The sequence below is a fragment of the Gymnodraco acuticeps genome, unplaced genomic scaffold (genome assembly GCF_902827175.1).
Source record: "Gymnodraco acuticeps unplaced genomic scaffold, fGymAcu1.1, whole genome shotgun sequence".
In the NCBI taxonomy this organism is placed as follows: domain Eukaryota; kingdom Metazoa; phylum Chordata; class Actinopteri; order Perciformes; family Bathydraconidae; genus Gymnodraco; species Gymnodraco acuticeps.
The window spans coordinates 2,841,232-2,863,642 of record NW_022990947.1 but is presented as its reverse complement, the minus strand read 5'-3'; the positions used below and the strand labels follow the sequence as shown (position 1 = coordinate 2,863,642).

The following is a 22,411-nucleotide window of genomic DNA, read 5'->3' as shown; positions in this document are numbered from 1 at the left end:
ATGTCAGACAGAGCAAAAATGGTTGTCACAACAATCAGATACAAACATTAAATGCTTAACTTGAGTGTTACCCATGTGTCTCTGAGTTACATGCTGTACATTCACAAAACCTTTGATTTCATTTTTTATATTTGGTTATGCATGGCTCTCTTTAAATGTATTAATGTATTTAGATCTGGTTCTTTCATTTTGTATCATAAAACTGCTCCAGGTGTTTTGAGTTTGACATTTCAACATGTCTCCCAATCCAAAGCTTCCCATTGAACCAGGGTTGCTGATTTGACATTGTTACAGCTCGTGCCTTTAAGCTTTTGTACCTGGAACATTCATCATTTGGGAAATAGCGTTCTCCCCCCCATACATGTTTTTTTCTGAAACCACACAATTTAACTGACAGCATGCTCAAGGAGACAGTTTTTTCTCCACTTTCACATTTTCTTTACTTTTCTTACATGTCCCCAGGGTGGCAATATGTATGCAATTACTACACTTTTGTGTGTGTGTGAGTCATCAGGCTTCCATCAAATACAGCAGAGAAAAGGGAACACACTCTTATTTATATGTCAAGACAAAAACTGAAAATTGAATTAATGTGCTGTTGATTTATGTGGATGCATCAAACCCTGGGGGAACACATTTGATGAAAGTTGGAAATACATTCCAACAGAAACGTGGTCTTAATACGTTATCTCCCTTTGTTAGTCGTAAGATGAAACCATGCTGTGCTTACAACCACTGTTATCAATGAATGGACTTTTTCTTTTATTATGAATAACATCGGACAAGATGAATAATATACCACAAAGGTTAAATACTACCTTCATTCCTAAATGTATTTTTTTATTATCCTGGTAAAACCCTACATTTGGTTGTAGCCTTGCCACACAGTATGCACAATACAGACATTGGTAACTCCCGAAAGCCCTGAAGCAGCAAATAATACACGTAGATAAAGCTTGCCTTGTGTGTCTAATATGAATCAGGTGCTTCTCAAGTGTAAAAAGCTAGCTTCGAGAATCCAAGCCCATTCAACGCAATCATTATATGTTGTGTGGAGTCTAGTCATTATGTGCTCATTCTACTGTGGAGGGCTGAGGGTGTGCACGTGACTACGTATGTGTGTGCATTTGAGTGGAACTCATTTCAGTCAAGGACAGTGTGTTTTTGAAAAGTGAGAGCGGAAAACATCCCTGTACACATGTTCTGTTTGACATCCGTTGTTTGTGTGTGTGTGGGAGAGTGAGTGAGTAAGTGAATGATTGTATAGGTGGTGGATATGTGAGTGGTAACATTTGAAAAAGGTATGGGAGAGAAAGACAGACAAATATAGAGAGAGAGAGAGAGAGAGAGAGAGAGAGAGAGAGAGAGAGAGAGAGAGAGGCAGAGGAAGCAGATCAGCTCAGCAGTCAGAGAATGGCTCAGAAGACCAATTTCACACTGCACTGAAGCACATCAACTGAGGCTGACCACACACACACACACACACACACACACACACACACACATACACACACACACACACACACTGAGTGCAGAGCCCACTGATCATTGAAGCTCCCAACAGTGCAGCAGATTTTCACTTTAATTTCCAGAGACAGTGAGATGGAATGATAGACGGACAAAGACAGCAAGTAAAACACTACGACAAAACTGTGAGAGGAAGGCGACTTCTAAAGAAAGTGCGAAAAAAGTTTGATGTGAGATAAACTTGACAATATAGTTTCCCTTTCGTCCTGTTTGTCAGAAAACTATTTGACATTTAACAAGGAGTATTCTGTCATCTTATCATCTCTTATATAAATGTTTTAAGTGTAACTTGACATTGCCACGTTCCCACTTGGTCTCTATGCATTTCAGAAAAGCATGCTGGAAGGAGATTGATAGACTGAACAAGCCAGACACCGCTCAGACATAGAGTGTACTCTATGTGTACTGAATGTATCTAATAGCCTGGAATAAAATTCAATGTTTGAGTTTGCACACCAGCTGTTTAAAATATTTCCCAAAGGTTTTTAATTCTTAAGAAGCAGGATAGTCCTAAATCATAAAAGCCAGATGTATTACATTTGGTTTCATTATTACTTATGTACATGCAAAACCACCTCACTAAATGTATTTGTTGGTGTATAACAACTATCTAATGTAACATATGCCTTTGAAGTTATTGTTTTGTTTAAACCTGTTCAAGAATTAATGGGAATATTACTGTGAAAACCAAATTGAAACACTAAACGTGGAAGCAAAATGTCTGCATTTATTCTGTCACAATTTTAAAAATGTTTATATCTCTCATTTATTTTTCAATAGATCACCAACCGCTATATTTATGATAGTGTGTTGCTGCTGGCCAACACCTTCCACAGAAAGCTGGAGGACAGGAAGTGGCACAGCATGGCCAGTCTGAGCTGCATCAGGAAGAACACCAAACCTTGGCAGGGTGGCAGGAGCATGCTGGATACCATCAAAAAGGTATGAGAGCGCACACACTGTTCCCCTCACGTATTGAAGAAATAACTCAACCACAGAAAGTGTGCAAGCATGCATTATTTGTCGCTATGTCACACACACACACACACACACACACACACACACACACACACACACACACACACACACACACACACACACACACACACACACACACACACACACACACACACACACACACACACACACACAGCCCCTTCAAAAACACATACACACAGCTGATTTCTGGATGCATGGACACATATGGTGACACACATTCTAGGCCCTATGATACTGAAATGAAAACATTCTGCAAAGTTCAAAGTTGTGCTAAACATTTTGTCCAGATCATCTCCATGAACACACATACAGTCATGGAGTGAGCATCTATGAAATACAAAACAATATCACTATTTTTTTCCCAAACAAATGGTTATTGAAAAATTAACTCAAAACTTAATGTTATAATATTTAACATTTTACCAACAGTATAATTCATATCCATGGTTTATATATTGTGCTCATAAATATATGTTGAGTTCAGTGCATGCCAATTTAAAAATGGTTCATTAACACAGTATTTAAAAAATAATTTAAAAAACAAGTTGTACTAAGACTTATTCGCAATTTATCTGGAACAAATTAAACTGTGACTTGATTAATACAGGAAAAATAGCAAAAGCATTGGCCTATTCCCTAAAATAACTACATACAAGTTCAGTTTAGGTTTTTCACTATTTTTGGATGTGTCTCAGGTTTATCTTTCAGCTGTAGGAGTGAAACACATTTTCTTGCATTTCTCATTTAGGAGCATATATTAGCATTTGAAGACATTGTGCTCATTACATGAAACTTTGGAAACCACGCATTATTGTTCCTCGGCTGAGACACTCTAGTTGAAATAGCAATGTCATCCCTCGGTATAAATAAAGTCCTCTCCAAGGAGGGTGAATGACATAGAGGAGGCTTTAAATAAGCATTTGTTTGTAATGTTCTTATCAAATGGAAATCCAATTTGTGTTCATTAATTAGATTGAAAGTTTCTAAGTTGCTTTCTGCATTTAATAGACTGTATGACCCCAGTGCTCATAAATTCAAAGGATGGCATACCTTAAAAAAACACATGCATCAATCAGCAAGTTCCTGAACAGTTGACTTTTGGGAGATAGAGGATTTCATCCTGCAGCTGTAATTTTGAATCTCTGCGTTTCACCTTGAGTTCAGTCTGGGGTTCGGCAACACTTTCATCACTGTTAAATCCAATTGGATCAATGCCCTCTGTTTTGATATCAATACAAAAACAACTCCAGGGATAGTACTTTGACTGAATAATGAAGCCAAGTGAAATGCAAATTTTGGATTAGTGTCAGACAATAACAAATGATGTGCAATGGCTTTCAGATATATCTCTTCATTTCACCTTGAGATCAGACTCTAATTTGGCAACACTTTCATCAGCCAGCCCTGGCTGTTAAACCAACCCTAATGTCTGTCTCCACAGAGCTGAGCTAAAGAGCCCTGAGCAGTAATAGAGTAGAGTTCAGCAGACTGCCATCAGTTCCATTTTACACTGTATCAGCACTGTGCTTTACTTACTCTGCATGCCTGTGTGATTAATCAACGTTTTCCTATGTTGATGAGGAGCTCTATTTATGTTGTTGTTTGGTTTTCATTGACACATTCATAGTGAAAAATGCAGCTTTAAAACAGCTGTTACAATCATCCTTAAAGTCAGAAGTGTATGCTGTGTATGTGCTTGAACTGTTTGTAGACAGAATGTCCCTAACCATTCAGATGCGTTGTCCTTCTGTTTTTATACAAGAATAAATAAAAAACTCAAATTATCAAAGACTTATTTCACTCCAGGGTGATAGCAGGACACCCCATCTAATCACTCCGAGAGAATCTGGACAACCTGATGTACAGTTTCAAAATAAAAGACCTTGGAAGTCTCATATATGAGCTATCGTCCTTCCGTTTGTATCCAACAGTTAAAATGTTCAAATTAAATTGAACCAGAATTGTCCTTCTTTTTTCTTTAACAGTGAAGAAAATTGGATATGTTAGTGATATTTTGACCGCAAAAATCAAAATGTCCCCGGTTTTAATTTTGAAAATCTGGTCACCTTACTGAGGTCGTCATAAAAATATTGAAATATGGCTGAAACTAGGGATGCATATCGTTGACTTTTTTGCGATACCGATACCACTGAACGATACCGATACTCAACCGATACATATCGTGATACTTTGAAAATGTGTCATCCCACAATTACTCCGATGAAGCGCTTTACGATATAGTTAACATGTCAAATTAATATTAAATTCAATTGTGGGACTTCTTGGACCTTTTAGTACTGAACAAACAATGAAAAAAAATTGATAATACGGTAATTGGTAATACCGGATACCGGTATGCATCCCTAGCTGAAACCCTCCGTCTATTTACGAAGAATAACTGTCTCAGTGATAGGTTAATGTCCAGGAGCCGCTGCTCGATGTTTTCAGAAAAGACAAATAGAAAAACAGCATAAAAAAGTAAGCAGAGGCAAGAGCAAGCAGAAAAGCGTCTGCACTGTAAGAAAGCTGCACACAAGACTCCTTGTAATGCACATTAAGTTCTAAAGACCCCCTGAGGTTCATTCAGAGTTCAAGCTTAACACTTATTTTATTATTGCTATTTTTATAAAACTGACTTCATTAAACATATTTAAATGATTTCTTCTTATTTATTTGTCAGATTTATTTTCCAGTCTCATGATTCTATTGGCATGTTTCTTGTATCAGGGGCAATTAAAAATAAACTAATTGTTATAAATGTATTACTCCAATACTGAGCTGCCAACATTAATTTACTGAATAATTCTGAAAGGCAGTGAACAGTATCCAAGCAGATTTCATGAAGCAAGTACTTTATTAAGTGTGTAAGTGTGTTAGTGTGTGCGTGTGTGTGTGCGTGCGTGCGTGTATGCATGCGTGCGTGCGTGTGTGTAATTGACCTTTGGGAATAAAATAATAAAATATGGTAACAACATACTGCGTTGTCAATGTAGCTCACTGAACTGAATGGGACATAACCATCATTAATAAACTACAGTATAGTATCTCTATGTTCACAATGGAAATACTACATACAATGGGATCCAACCCTCCCCCTTGTTTTCTCTGCATTAATAATTTTATGTAAATAAAGGTTGCTCTTTTAATTATGTCGTAATTATGTATTCTCACTTATGACAATTGTACCCAAATCCACATTTATGTGTGCAGACCGTAAATATTTGAATAGATATAATGTTTTGAAAGCGTTACAAATGAGGTGTTATCACCTTATTCACAGGGTGTCTGTGCAAGTTTTTATATGATGAGGCAAAATAAGATGCATGGTCCAACCCATGCTTCATACACACAGGAGCAAGCACTCACACATACACAGAGCATGATTCATATGATGATGTCTAACACCTCTCCTCCCCTAAAGCAGGAACAGTGTCACTTTCACTGTCACACTCCGGGAGGCAGGGCAAAGGCTAGGAACCGACACCGTTTGTGTGTGTGTGTGTGTGTGTGTGTGTGTGTGTGTGTGTGTGTGTGTGTGTGTGTGTGTGTGTGTGTGTGTGTGTGTGTGTGTGTGTGTGTGTGTGTGTGTGTGTGTGTGTGTGTGTGTATTCTGATATGCGTGTGAGTGAATTTACCTCTCAAAACAGTACATTGTACGCCGCTAGTGCAAAGTTCAGACCCGTTGCTCTCTCATTAGCGTTATTACACACACATATGGGTGCAGTTTATTGCAAAAAAAATTGCCATACATTTAAAGTAAGATTTTCCACAAGCGGCAAAACATAGTTCTTTAAAGTTTCCTCTCTTGGCCACATAGATCGTATACATGAACACATATACTATTCCTACAAAAACATGTTGTATTCAGTAGCTGTTCTTAATGAGGAGATATAATAAGTCTAGGGGTCAGACAGATGATTCATGTATCTGCTTTATTGAGAGCACTTCATATATCTGATCTTTAAAACTTAATTTAATGTCAAACCTTTCAGCCAGAATTATTGATGAGGTCAAATAATACCGACGAGATTAAAGCTCAAACAAGAATAACAACAGTGATGATTGCAATACCATAACAATGTTGCCAAGTAACAACAGTCAAAAAAACACCTTTTATCTTGTGTTTGCAGAATGGAGTGAGCGGCCTCACCAGTTTCCTGGAGTTCGATGACAATGGCTCCAACCCCAACATCTTCTTTGAAATCCTGGGAACAAATTATGGAGAAGACAGGGGACGAGGAGTCACTCGGGTAAGTAGTTAAGGCAAAACCCCTTGTGTTTGGTGTATTACTGTGGGTGGGGGGGGGACTCATTTCGGGAGTGGATTTACATACTTTTTGGGATTTGCCAGGGAATTTTACTGCACCTGCTCTCACCTGCACATTATTTTCCATCTAATATTGATTCAGGCATCCCTTTCCCAAGGCTGTCACTCCTTTGCAACAGAGTACAGCTCTGCCACCGTTCTTTATTTACTAATGGTTGATTTTAGATCTTTAAATCTTTAAATTCCATGGCCCACTTTGTTTCAATGTGTGTGTGTGTGTGTGTGTGTGTGTGTGTGTGTGTGTGTGTGTGTGTGTGTGTGTGTGTGTGTGTGTGTGTGTGTGTGTGTGTGTGTGTGTGTGTGTGTGTGTGTGTGTGTGTGTGTGCGTGCAGTAATTGCAATGACTACTGATTCTGTTCAAATTTTATGATTGTATTGTTTGGTTCAGCATGTCAGATCACAACATACTCCTGGTTTATGCTACGCAATTTATGCTTGGATAAGCATACTTCCTTGAAATATGTCAATTTATGTTTTGAGAAAGTATACTCTTACAGCTTTTGCTGTCTTAACATGCACTGGTACATAAGGATCAGAGAGTCCATACTGACATCACTAACTAATCAGTGTTAGTGGATTATGCATATAGGTGTGAAAACAGTTGGGTAAAAATATGTGACCCAGACTTGCAATGTTTAATCCCATAAGATTCCATTGGACACAGAGATAGACCTACACACAAAAACACACCGTATAGTGTGTGTCCTCTACACCAGAGGGGTCTCTTTGCAGATAACAGTTAAGATAGTGAGCTGTGATTATGAATAATGTGGTGAGACAGCAACATAATGCAGCATGCCATCAAAGACAAATGTAATCTTTAAAGCACAGCATATAATTACATTTAGGGACAATTCCCTAATCAGAGAGCATAATTACTTCTGAGGGAATTAAGGCACGTGGTATACAGTATTCCTGCCACAGTCCCTTAATACTCTGAACATGTGTTGGTCTGTCATTGGGATTGAATTAAACTAATACATGTAATAAAATGACTTTGCAGAGGCTAATATTTCTCTTGTAGCTGAATTGTGCTTTTTGAGTGATGTAGCCCTCTAAAGTGGTGTTAATACAGAGCAGATACATTGAAGGTGGAAATCTGACCCCACACGACCATGAAGAAAAGCGAGCGAAAAGCCCCGCGTGACCCGCTGTATGTTATGATGTAAAGGGTAAAGATAAAAGGAAATGAAAACCCAAAGGTAGTGGGGGTATTCTCATGTCGTTCAAGCATTCCATCGTGTTATGTTCACATGTGTCTCTGACAATAACTGCCTCTCTATTAAAAGGATTTCTTCTATTTGGCATGCAGAGACAGAGACACTTTAAATGTGAACAATGACCTCAATGTAAATTGATTATTATTAAAAGCAACTCTCTATCACCCAAGGTTAACATCTTCCCTTACATGTATATGATGATGGCATGAGTGATAATACTTAATTCTCAGGTTCATTACACGATAGCTCCATTATGGTTGTGGTGCTTCCTCTTAAATACCTTTCTCGAATAGGTTTACATTATAATAATAGAAAAAACTAAGTGACTTGAGGTATAAATCCAACTTGAATTGGAAATATTTGTTTAACATTGACCTTTGAGTGACGGATATGCTCAAAGCAGCTTTCTGTGTCAACCATTTAAAAGAAAAAAAAGCACAAATCACGACGAAAACTGTGTAAACTGACCCGATAAAAGCATTACTGTACGCATCTGCCAACATAATGAATATATCATAACATATTTGTTGGCTTGGTGTTTCACAGAAACACATATTACAGTAGATGACCTGATACTTTGTGAATTATCTTGCATTCCCATCAGCAGCCATAACTTAATTGAAGTGTTATGTTCAGTGTTGCAACATTATAATGTTAGTATTAACATTCCCCACGGTCACATGTTAAGAGACTAATCTCCTTAGCATTTGCAAACCTTCCTTGGAGCATCGTTCGTTCCATTATTTAGCCTTTACCCTGTGGTAATATTTTGTCTTAACAGTTGAGGACACTGACAATGACCTTCCCTATAGAAATTTGTTTCACATTTATTTTTGAATAAATTATAGATCATTTATTTCACTCTCACTCCATCTCTCTGCCCACACCATGTCCATTTACTTCCATGCTTTATTAAGTAAAATGCATTTCTTGTACTCAACTGCTTTCAAGACACTGACGTTGTCACGGTAGAGCGAAGGAAGCAGGACCCAAATGCAGATTAAACTGATATACCTTTATTTCAAGGATAACGAAAATATAACTTGGACAGACAGAACACTCACCGGTGAACACAGTCAACAACGAAAGACGAACCGACAAAGACAGAAAAACCAGAACTTAAATACACACAAGACTAATCACACAAACAAGACACAGGTGAGGAGGGAGGATAAAACACAGGGGCCACAGGTGAACACAATCGGGTAATCAGACACACCAGGGAAACTAACGACAGGGAACCACAGACAGATCCAAACAAGACAAAACACAACGCAGACAGAAAACCAAAAACAGATCTAGACAAAACACCACAAAGACAGATCGTGACAGTACCCCCCCTCAAGGGACGGATCCCAGACGTCCCAAAAAAAGAACACAAAAGTCCAAAACCTCAAGCAGGGTGGGTGGAGGGGGTCCGGAGGAGGGACCTATCACTAGGCCACCAGGGTGGGTGGAGGGGGTCAGGAGGACGGGACTGAGCTGACCGCCCAGAGGCACAGCAGAGGACCAGAAAGGGATCTCGGGCGGACGGCCCGGGGGCAAGGCAGAGTTCAAAAAAGGGGATTCGGGCGGACGGCCCGGGGTCAAGGCAGAGTCTAAGGTGGGGGACTCGGGCGGCCGAGCATGAGGGCGAAGGCAGCGGCAGGAAGAGTCAGGGGGCCGGGCTCGAGGACGAGGTTAGTGGCAGGAAGAGTCAGGGGGCCGGGATCGCGGGCGAAGACCACGGCTCTCAGGGGGCCAGGCTCGAGGGCGAAGACCACGGCTCACAGAGGGCCGGGATCGAGGGCGAAGACCGCGGCTCTCATGGGGCCGGGCTCGAGGGCGAAGACCAGAGAGCTCCGGAGGCCGGGCAGGAAGGCGCTGACGGGCCAGCGCCGGAGGCCGGGCAGGAAGGCGCTGACGGGCCAGCGCCGGAGGCCGGGCAGGAAGGCGCTGACGGGCCAGCGCCGGAGGCCGGGCAGGACCCGGTGTCGGCCGGACAGGAACCAGAGCTGGTGGGACAGGCCTCGGCAGGATCCCCCACGGAAGAGGACCAGGACACGGGATTGGCAGGACCCCCGGCGAGACAGAGGATGGCGGGGCCTCCAACGGAACAGGACAAGGGGTTGGTAGGACCCCCGGCAGGAGAGTAGTCGGCGGGGCCTCCAACGGCACAGGACAAGGGGTTGGCAGGACCCCCGGCAGGAGAGTAGTCGGCGGGACCTCCAACGGGACTGGACATGGAGCCGGCAGGACCCCCAGCAGAACCTCCATCGGCACAGGACGTAGGGTTGGCAGGACCCCCGGCAGGAGAGTAGTCGGCGGGACCCCCAACAGGACAGGACCTAGGGTTGGCAGGACCCCCGGCAGGAGAGTAGTCGGCGGGACCTCCAACGGGACTGGACATAGGATTGGCAGGACCCCCGGCAGGAGAGTAGTCGGCGGGACCCCCAACGGGACAGAACATGGAGTTGGCAGGAGCCCCAGCGGAACCTCCAACGGCACTTCAGTAGGGACTTGAGTTGGAACTGGAGAGGGAACTCGAGAGGGGACTCGAGAGGGGATTTGAGAGGAAACTGGAGAGGGGACTCGAGAGGGAACTTGAGATGGGACTAGAGTTGGGATTTGAGAAGGGACTAGGGAAGGGACTAAAGGAGGGACTGGAGATGGGACTAGAGATGGGACTAGAGGAGAGACTAGAGAAAGGACTTGAGAAGGGACTAGAGAAGTGACCTGAGGAGGGACTAGAGGAGGAACTAGAGAAGGGAACTCGAGAGGGGACTTGAGAGGGGAACTAGAGAGGGGACTCGAGGAGGGACTAGAGGAGGGAACTGGAGGGGTGACTTGAGAGGAGACTCGAGAGGGGACGTGAGAGGGAACTTGAGATGGGACTGGAGAGGGGACTCGACAGGGGACTCGACAGGGGACTCGACAGGGGACTCGACAGGGGACTCGACAGGGGACTCGACAGGGGACTCGACAGGGGACTCGACAGGGGACTCGACAGGGGACTGGAGAGGAGACTGGAGAGGTGACCTGAGGAGGGACTAGGGAAGGGACTTGGGAAGGGACTAGAGGGTGAACTCGAGAAGAGACTAGAGAGGGGACCAGAGATGGGACTATGGCAGCTGGGGCAAGAGCTGGGTCTGGAACCATGGCTGCGGGGGCCGGAATTGAAGCCAGAATCATGGCTGTAAGGTCCAGTTCTGGAGCCGGAAACATGGCTGTAAGGTCCGGTTCTGGAGCCGGAAACATGGCTGAATGGGACGGCTCTGGAGCCGGAATTGAAGCCAGAATCATGGCTGTAAGGTCCGGTTCTGAAGCCGGAAACATGGCTGTAAGGTCCGGTTCTGGAGCCGGAAACATGGCTGTAAGGTCCGGTTCTGGAGCCGAATCCATGGCTGCTGGGGCCAGAACTGGGTCTGGAACCATGGCTGTGTGGGCCGGTTCTGTAGCCGGAACCATGGCTGCTCGGGCTGCTAGCCTGGCCTTGCGACGACTCCTCTTAGCAGCCGCCTGAATACTCCGTGGACCTCCATAAGCCAGAGTTCCAGGAACTGGGGAAAAAGCAGAGGAACTCCAGACGGAACACACCGAGACGTATGGTGTCAGGTTGGGAATTGTTAGGCAGGGGGCTAGCATGCCTGGAGCTAGCAGGCCGGGAAAGAGGTTTGACCTCAAAGCTGCCCAAAAAGTATTCCACCCACTCGGGGAGCAACTCCCTCAACCAGGGCCTTGAGGTTACCTCCTGGCGTGCTGCAGAAATAACTGACTGCCTCTCTTCAGTACTGGAGGCATATCTAAAGTCATTCCTCAAGCATGTTAAATTGTACTTCACCTCGTACAAACTATCTGCTGGGTCCATTCTTGGTTGGTTCGTTCTGTCACGGTAGAGCGAAGGAAGCAGGACCCAAATGCAGATTAAACTGATATACCTTTATTTCAAGGATAACGAAAATAGAACTTGGACAGACAGAACACTCACCGGTGAACACAGTCAACAACGAAAGATGAACCGACAAAGACAGACAGAAAAACCAGAACTTAAATACACACAAGACTAATCACACAAACAAGACACAGGTGAGGAGGGAGGATAAAACACAGGGGCCACAGGTGAACACAATCGGGTAATCAGACACACCAGGGAAACTAACGACAGGGAACCACAGACAGATCCAAACAAGACAAAACACAACGCAGACAGAAAACCAAAAACAGATCTAGACAAGACAAAACACCACAAAGACAGATCGTGACAGACGTATCCATACAAAATATAGATAATGGCTGCAACCCCATGTATTTTATATAGGAGAGTCATTTTGTGCCTGCAATGAAGATTCTGAATTATTGACAGCAGGCCCAAAGGAGCCTAACTACATTGTGTCGGCTGTATATTTAAATATAAAGTGAGTGTGTCTCACTGATCACACCATTACCAGTATATGCATACTCTCTTAATTATAGTATTAACTTTACATTCTGTTGAGAATACCACTTGTCCTGATATTTGTGTTCCAATTCTCCCTCAATGTTCTGTGCCTCTTTCAGTCTTTCATCTCTGCTGTGTGTCTGCATAATGACGGACATACAACCCAGCATTTCCTATTGTCCTTGTTAACCTTAATTAACTTCATTTTTCTGAAGGCGTATCTCATTCTCCTCTACTCACTTTCCTCTTTACCTTTTTTTAAATTGTATTCCCTCCCTTAACCTGCCTGCTATTTTTAAATCGCCCCATTCCCCCCTTTCTCAATTGTTAATACTTACTGTCGTGAGATAAATCCCTATCATATTTCTCACATATGCATATAGTCCTCTCGAGATAATAATAATAGCAGACACATCAGATTGTCATAATTGTTAATGTGACACTGTGGCAGAATTAGTTTTCTGCTCCATTACCTTCAGTGGCTATACATTGGAGACTATATTTCAGGCATGCCAGGCTCCACTGCTCTCTTATATTTCGGCGACATGTCTGCCATGTGTAATTGCTTTGTTAGATATCTGCAAAATCTTAAATGACATTAGAGAGAGAAAAATCTGATTTATGCTTTAGAAGCAGCACAATAAAACGGGTTGTGGCTAAGCAGGTAGCAAAAGGAGGATAGGGAGGGGTAGGAGATGAGTGAATGGAGAAAGATAGATATGGTGCTAGATTAAGGAGACAAAGGTCACATGAAACAGAGAGGAGAGTTAGAGAGACAGCTACATTAGCACACAGATTACATTACATTATTACATTGCATTTAGCTGACACTTTTATCCAAAGCGACTTACAATAAGTGCGTTTGAACAACAAGATACAACTTGAAGAAAACAGAATCATATAAGTAAGTACATCAGGTTTCATAGAGCTAAAACATTTCAAGTGCTACTCAACTGGCTTTAGATAAGCCAGTCCTTTATTAGTATATAAGCAGGGGTGCACATAACTTTTTTGCCCTGGTTCTCAAAGGAGCACCTGGAGATGTTGCTTGGTGCTCATCCTTAAAATGAAATAAACCGTAACTTTTTAGGGGGTCTTGACTTTATTTGCCAGACACACGGCACTGAACACAAATGCAGAGGTGAACACAGAGCACACATGCAGAGGTGAACACAGAACACACATGCAGAGGTGAACACAGAACACACATGCAGAGGTGAACACAAGACAACATTAGCACGACCAGTAATCCTACAAGCTGTCATCACTACCCTCCTGACTGTTCTCCTCACTGTCTTCCTCTCTGTCAGACATGGTAGCTGATGATGTAGGCCTACTACTTTCTCTCTGGTTGAGTCTGCGATTAGCTGCTTGCATCCACAAGTCAACAGCTGGTTTTGGGTCGAAAGTCTCTGTTGTCATCTTCGACAAGTGGATGTAATCAAATAAGTATGTGAACATAACCAATAACCTACCATAGCCAATAACAAATTAATGTAACTTATTTTATTTTTGTTGTTCATTTTACCTTAACATTTATTTATGCTTTTTTTTTTATCTCTCCAGTTTTAAAGGATATTTTTGGTTTACTGTCCTATAGTATACATTGGAATAATTTCAAACCTGTTCAATCCCAATAATTATAAAGGAGTGCCTTGAAAATATGTGTTTACATAAATTGTGATCAAAACGTTTGAGACCCACTGAGATAACTTAGACTAAAGTGAACTATCTAAACACTCAGAGAGTCAGAGTCCTTTACCTCACTGAGCTGTAGTCATCAGCCTCTCAGTCTGACTGGAGAGGACTCTCCCTCCACATTATTGTAGAAACATCTTCTTCGTATATCCGTTAGAGCAGCTAGCACCAGATTCTAATAACAACAGCGCCGGAACCGGTGCACCCTCCCTCGCTCCCACGCTCACTCGCACTTTGGCTGTGAGCTGCGGGTGCCAGATAAGCCAACATCCCCCATTTTCATCACTTACAGCGCCCATCGTACAAGGCAAATTAAACGTGTAACCGGGGTGAAAAGGGTGTTACATTTACTTAATTATGAATATTGTTACATCAAGGCCGAAAATTAGGATGAGCCCCACCGATCAAAAATGTTTTTTTCCCTCCCAGAGCTGCCAGCGCAGCGCCTCCCCAGATCTGGCGCCCTAGGCGCACATCTATAACGCCAGTGCTACGGGCCGGCCCTGAGTTCATATGCAACTCGCAAATATCTTTCTCTTTCTCCTATCTTCTCTCTCCTCTCTTCTCTCTCCTCTCTTCTCTCTTTTCTCTTCTCTCCTTTCTCTTCTCCCTTCTCTCTCTAGACTCTCCCTCTCTCCTCTCTCTCTCTCTCAATGTTGGTACGCAAATGTGCCTTTTTTCAAATGACCCGGTGCTCTTTTTTTTGGCGGAGGTGCGCATGCGCACCTGCGCACCAGTTATGTGCAGCCCTGTATATAAGTGCTTTGTTAGTAATTTTATCGCTCGAAATGGAGTCGAAAGAGATGAGTTTTTAGTCTGCGTCGGAAGATGTGTAAGCTATCTGCTGTCCTGATTTCAATGGGGAGCTCATTCCACCATTTTGGAGCCAGGATAGCAAACCGACGTGTTTTTGCTGATGGGAACTTGGGTCCCCCTCGCAGTGCGGGTGCAGCGAGCTGTTGGGCTGATGCAGAGCGGAGTGCACGTGCTGGAGTGTACAGTTTAACCATGTCCTGGATGTAGGAAGGGCCAGATCCATTCGCAGTATGGTACGCAAGTACCAGTGTCTTGAAGTGGATTCTAGCAGTTACCGGAAGCCAGTGAAGGGAACGGAGGAGCGACGTGGTGTGGGAGAATTTAGGAAGGTTGAAGACCAGGCGAGCCGCTGCATTCTGGATGAGCTGCAGAGGTCGGATGGCACATGCAGGTAGACCAGCCAGGAGGGAGTTGCAGTAGTCTAGGCGTGAGATGACGAGCACCTGGGCCAGAACCTGCGTCGCTTTCTGGGTCAGCTGGGGACGTATCCTCCTGATGTTGTAAAGCATGTATCTGCAGCAGCGGGTTGTAGCAGCGATGTTTGCAGTGAAGGACAGTTTGTTATCTCGGGTCACACCCAGATTCCTTGCAGTCTGAGTCGGGGAAACAACTGAGGTGCCGATGTTGATTGTCAGGTCAAGAGTGGGACAATCTTTTCCCGGAAGGAAAAGCAGTTCAGTCTGGTCAAGGTTGAGCTTGAGGTGGTGAGCAGACATCCACTGAGAGATGTCTGCTAGACAAGCAGAGATGCGTGCGACGACCTGGGTCTCTGAGCGAGGAAAGGACAGAATTAATTGGGTGTCGTCAGCATAGCAGTGGTATGAAAAACCATGCCGGCTAATGACAGATCTGAGCGAGTTTGTGTACAGAGAGAAGAGGAGGGGACCAAGGACAGAGCCCTGAGGGACCCCTGTAGTTAATTGACAAGGGTCGGACTCGGACCCTCTCCAAGTTACCCTGTAGGTACGGTCTTTGAGGTAGGAGGTGAGGAGGGAAAGTGCAGAACTTGAAACTCCAAGTTCTTGGAGAGTGCGAAGGAGGATCTGATGATTCAGATAGATGACCTAATACTTTTAGATCCCATACCGGAGATAGAAATGGCTGCACAGGTCAGTGAAAAGTCAGAATAATAACACTCTTACTATCTCACACATGCTCTCTTTCTCTCTCAAACGAGCACATGTTCTGAATCTTTTGGAAGAGACACTGAAATATGTTCCCTCTTTACAAGAATCAATGGCCTGCAAACTACAGTGTTCTTAAATTGAGGTCACCTTCAATTATCATCTCCAGTCTCATCTGACATATGAGGTGAATTACGCTAAGTAATTTCAGAGAGTCATGAGACCTTGGTACCCTGCTCACAGTCCTGTCATCATGTGAGAAACATTTCTTCCATTACATGTTTTTAACGATTGAAGCACGTTTTTTTTCAACTCAAACACACTCAACTCAAACACACACATAGCTGCAGTTCACTCTAGAACGCATGCAAGCCAGTGCACGAACATATTTACATAGATGTTCTGGCATGCTTGGAAATGCTAAACTAACCCTTTTGGGTTACCGTAAGTAATATAAAGAAATGTTAGGTCTCCTCTACTTCCATCGAAACAAAGGGATATAAGCATTACCCATTTCAAATGAGTTACAAGGAGGGTTCCTTTTTTGTGACATAGTTTCTCTCACAAAGCTACAGAGACATACAAAGCTGTTATTATCCTTTTTCATAAAATGCAGAGAAAATGTATATTCTCAACAGACATTTATTAACCTATTGCTCATGATTCAAGCTACAGTATTATGTTTTTCTCCTTGTGGCTAAACCATATCGGGAAAAAAGACGATGTTTCACAAAAGAAGATGAACCTTCTATGTAACTTGTTTTAACTATTTTGAATTTACAGTACTACTGCTTTAAAAAAAAAAAATCATATCTATATGATTTGTGTTTTGTTTTTTTCGTTGACATGGTCATATATGGAGACATTCTCTATGTCTCATCCAACTATGAAGAGATTCATTTAATGAATGCCGGCAATTGTTTTTTGGAGAGAACATCACGTCTTTCTCTGTGCCTTAAAACATATTTGTGCTTATTCTCAAACAATCACCTGTTATTGGCTCACAGACCAATATCCTGTCCCTGGTCTTTATCAGATTTCATGTTCATCTGCTCACAGTGCAGAAGTACACCAGACTCTTCCACATATCAGCTGTTAAATCTAACATTACTGAAATATTTGCACTGGCATACTGTATTTGATCTTAGTGTAGTGTGTTAGCATGCTTACATGTGTGCACACATATAGCTGAGGCTCATGGGGAAGTTATTAGTATATCAGGTGATTCCTGGTAATCCTGGCATTAGATGAAAAGTGATTTCAATTCATCCTAAGGGGTACATGAACATCTCTACCAAATGTCATGGTTTTATTCAGTAGCTGTCAAGACATTTAACTCCAAACCTCAAATGTCAACCTCATGGTGGTGCCAGAGGAAAAGTCAGGGGGTTAGTATTAGAATACATCATGTGGGAACCGTGCATATCTGTGCAAAATGTAATGTCAATCCATTTAATAGTTATTAAGATATTTCCATCTCGACTGATAGACTGACCAGCCAACTAACATCACTATCCCTCAGTTGTGATCCTTCCAAATTAAACAAAAGACTATGAAGAGGCACATCCTAATACATCTAGGATGATAATAGTGTTGTTGTTTTTTTAATGACATTTTATACACATTTTGGTTTTGTCTAGGGCCCTTGCAGGCATCCTCTAACCACTCTAACTACAGGAAAGTGGTGAGGATGCAGCTCTAAAGGGCAAACTAAACAGTGCTATTTTAGGGAGGTTAGATGAGGGGCAACACCACTGGAAGTCATTATTACAATTATGTAAAACAACTCATGTGGGCTGAGTCGAAAGGGTGATAAGGAAAGAGAGGGTAAGAAAGCAGGAACCAATGACTCATGTATAGCAAAACAATGAAATAAGAGGTGTGCATTATGTGTCAGGAAAGTAAGACAGTTAATAAGTTAGAGAGAAAGTCAAGTAACTATGAATAAATCAGAGGGAAAAGGAGGCTAATCTGTGTGAAACAAGCAAAGAGTGAAGGGCGGAAAGATAGTGGCGGAGAAAAGAATATCTCACAGGGGAAAGATCCCTTTTCCCTCAAATGTTCCGTTGTATTAGGTAGATTTGCATGTATCTTTGTGTCTTCCCCAACTTCAGGCCAGGTGGAAGATTGTGGAGAATGTGGAAAAGGAGGGTAGGTGAACGGAAGGGGAGATAGAGAGGCTATAAAGAAATGGGAGGGAAGACGTGAGCAGGGATGGAGGGAAGAGAGGGTGTCATTGATTTGTCCTGCTTCACAGTCTCTTACTCCTCGTTCCTTCCCCGTCCTCTAACCTGGTGGGGTTGTGTGTGTGTTGTGTGTGTGTGTGTGTGTGGTGTGTGTGTGTGTGTGTGTGTGTGTGTGTGTGTGTGTGCGTGCGTGCGTGCGTGCGTGCGTGCGTGCGTGCGTGCGTGCGTGCGTGCGTGCGTGCGTGCGTGCGTGCGTGCGTGCGTGCGTGCGTGCGTGCGTGCGTGCGTGCGTGCGTGCGTGCGTGCGTGCGTGCGTGCGTGCGTGCGTGCGTGCGTGCGTGCGTGCGTGCGTGCGTGCGTGCGTGCGTGCGTGCGTGCGTGCGTGCGTGCGTGCTTCTCAAAATAGCGATTTTCAACCTTTTTGATAACAGCTTTTAGCCTTCTGAACTCATGAATACTTGAGTATCCTCAAGCTTCCTCTGTGGCTTGATTGATGTTGAAGATTTGTTTTAGCTGGAAGGTCATGTCAATCATGAGTGAACACACAGGCACTGACCAGCAAGTTATATTCTGGGTGACCACAGTAGCAGTGGACTGGACAATAATTGAAGCTGACAAACTGCCTCTGGTGTCCTTGGATCAGCGTAAGTGTTGCAGTGCATGTGAATTGTTGCTGTGTATCTCTTTATATGTAAGAGAGACATCAAGAGTAAAGAGAGGGACAACAGAGAGGGGATATGCACTTAGAGAGAGACATAAGGGAAGTAAATAAGTGAAGCAGACAAATATGAAAAGACAGACAATTGGGAGACAGCCTTTTTTTAACTAGTACCTGCTATCACTCTAACCCCTTCGGGAAAAGGATTCTGGTGCCAGACATTCTGTAAACTGTATGGGTTCCACAAACAGTAGCCCAGCAGCCACTCGTCTGTTTATCTGTTTGTTGAGACAAGCCAGGAGAAGTTTTATTCCCTAGCTGTCGAACTCTCAATCCTGTCTCATGTCTCAGCCAAGACAGATTATGTGGAGTGACATAAGGAGATTGAGCATCAGCATGCTGATTTTTTTAGAAAATGCTGCTGTTGTAAAGGGGAATGCATTTATTAAATTTCTGCTGTTTATTACAATTTAAAGATTCAGCAATGTGCTGTAACAGCTTCCAGGGTCTCACAGAAAGAAAGAAAGAATGAACTAAAGGATGAATGAATAGCATTGCTGTTATGTTTGCGCATTCAAATGTTTTCATTCTGCTCCATTCCTATTTCTGGGTTACTGTAGGCAGTACTGTCTGTATAACCCTGTGCCTGGAAAGAGAAAGAGCACACAGCTGATGAAGTCAGCATTATAGATCTCTGATGGCAGCCCTCTTCACCATTCTCTACCACTGTGCGGAAGTGAAGTATCTGTCTGGATGTTAAGAGGAACACCCAAACCATGCATTATTTAACAATGTAACACTACGGTATAATGATGGTTGGTTGTATACAGAAAACCATACATCTGCACTGTTGTATTTTTTTAATTATAATGAAAGCATTTTTATTTGTTTCATTCTGCAAGTTACTACTCATCACTTTAGGACACAGTCAGTCCTCTCTATGAACACTGAGGACATTCAGGCAGGGAGAGGAAATCTGCCCAGCCCCCGCCCCCGCCCCCCCTGGGATGTCATGTTATTAATACAACATTACCCTGGGTTATAGTAGAGGTCTAGAGTATAAAAAAGGGATTGGAGAATAATGTTCAGGGGGATAAAATAAGAGTGGTGGGGGTACTGGTCTGAGTACTGCCCAAAGTTGTGGGTGGATAGGAGGAGGGATGCAAGCAGGCAAAAGAGAAAATTAAGAAGAAACCATGTTTGAGCCCTCAAGGTAATATTTTTATTTTAGTCAAGTCACAGAGATGGATGGAATGATAAGTGCAGAGGGTGAGTGACTGATGGACCGACAGGGCGAAGAGAAATAGGGAAACAAGGTGGGTTGTCAGTCCTTGGGTTAATCTTTGGTATGGAGTGGATGGACGGATTGATTGATGGATTAAAGGCTAAGCATTTGGCAGGAGCAGGGATGTGAAGAACAGAGCAAGGCCTAATTGCCTGTGACCCTGTTGTACACAAAGCACAACTAAGGTGGCAGCGGGAAATGATGAAGGGATCAGTGGAAAAGTAATGAGAGTGGTATCTGACACCAAGGTTGTGTCATCATGTTAAAAATACCATGGCTTTCTGGATGGAGGCAGAAAACAAGCCTGCAGAGAGAGGAGGATGGGACTTCAGGCAAACATTTGAGAGAGAAAAGACCAGAAAAATTGGTCGAGGATTACAGAACAAGAAAGTGAGGTTAATGATAACATTGATAGTGGACAGAATGGTGAGTCTCCGCAGAGACAAATGTCACGGACGTAGGCCAGAAGTCTGTTTGACTATTGCTGTAGCTAAAACACGTCTCTTGCAATGCTGAGGAACATTTAAAACAAGTTTCCAACTCAGGAATACAACGCCGGTTAACAGGCAGACCTTCATTTAGGTAGGAAACAATGTATAAGTGGAGAGCCCGAGGTAGACACAAAGATAACATCTGATGGGCATTGAAGCACATTTTTCAGATCGACAACCCAACCCTACTACAGGCTGTTTGACAGCATCACCTACAAGTCGAGAAAATAGAACAATAGTTCAGATCAGGGAGTGGGTATGCCTTAATGTCCATTAAAGCAATATTACAAGAATTTAAATCCTGTTAGAATTTAATGAATTGCATCCTTATAATATCATATCCCATGCCCATTGTCAGTGGATCAGCAATAGACAAGAATAGCAATGCTATAAAGAGGCCCAATAACAAATTGAGCTGTGTAAGGAGGCTATGTGTCAAACTGGACACATGTCTTGAACACCTTACCGTACATCACATCAAATTGGCCCCATATATTTTTCTTTTGTGCTGACTCTTTAAAAAAAATGACACCAACAGAGGAAGAGGCTCCTGCAATGATGGAACTGATGAGGGTGCTTTGTGAAATGGGACCCATCACCGTCTCTTACTGTCATGGATTCAGTAACCTGTACTTAACTCATACTCCCGTCTAAAATAAGCACACCCTATGATTGCGCTTTTTGTCACAAAATCACCTGTACAACCCTGCCTTCAAAACACAAAAGGCACTCAGCCACTCAGCTAGCACCAATTCAAGTATGAAAAAATCTTGACTTGATTTTCCGAAAAGAGAAAACGTATACTTCACGGTAGTTCACAGATAACATGTGAGCCATATGACCCTTAAAGGATTAATATATTAAACTGAGCTGAATCTGGGCTATCTACTGTACTAATGAAAATGTGTTGATGGTTGAATTGCTCTCATACCTTGCCCTTGAAATAAAACCTTGGACCTAAGAATGCAATCTGAAGGGTATTGCTTGGTATTGTTATATCTGTCTGTATTTATTAAAAAATAAGTATATATTGTGATATTATCTTTTTTTAGATTTGCTGTTCCTGGTTTCTCTTCTTTATTCCCTGATATATGCAAACATTCACTCCACAACCCATCTCAGTCTATCAGGAACTGAATATAAGACAATAGTATCATGGAATAATCTGCAAGGTAATCAGCACATGCCTACAGTAGATTTTCTTATTGGCATAATAAGCGTAGGCAAGAAGGATTTACGGTGTGTACATTCCTGTGTGGTTGTGTGTGTGGTCATACACACGAAAGTGATTGCAGTCGGGGGAACAGATTTGCATTGGTTTGATACTCCATCCATCTTTCCCTCCCTCTCCCTCCACCTTTTGTCAGACCTCCCTCTCTCATTTCATTTCCTCTTCTCTCATCTCCTCTCATCTCATTCAGTGCCTTGCTCTCTTTCACTAACCTAAGACTGCACACATCTACACTGATGCTGGTCTGATAACACTTTCATTCTGTTTATCCTATTATGTATTTAACCTGCCTTCATGGCAGTTGTATGTAATTATTATATTTTGAGTCATATACTCATATAGTATGTGTATGGGGAAAGTGTGTTGTTACTACAGGCAAAGTTTCCATCAAATGAATGTAGTATTACTGTCTGATTGGCTATATTGAAACAC

General features: G+C 42.8%; 1 protein-coding gene across 1 annotated transcript in view; it reads left to right on the top strand.

Moving 5' to 3' along the window:
* Window positions 1-22,411, top strand: part of grid2 (glutamate receptor, ionotropic, delta 2) — a 548,550-nt gene that overhangs the window by 392,285 nt on the left and 133,854 nt on the right. Inside the window, 2 exon segments of the mRNA XM_034234858.1 lie at window positions 2,308-2,469; window positions 6,657-6,776. Coding sequence (XP_034090749.1) covers window positions 2,308-2,469; window positions 6,657-6,776 — 282 coding nt within the window.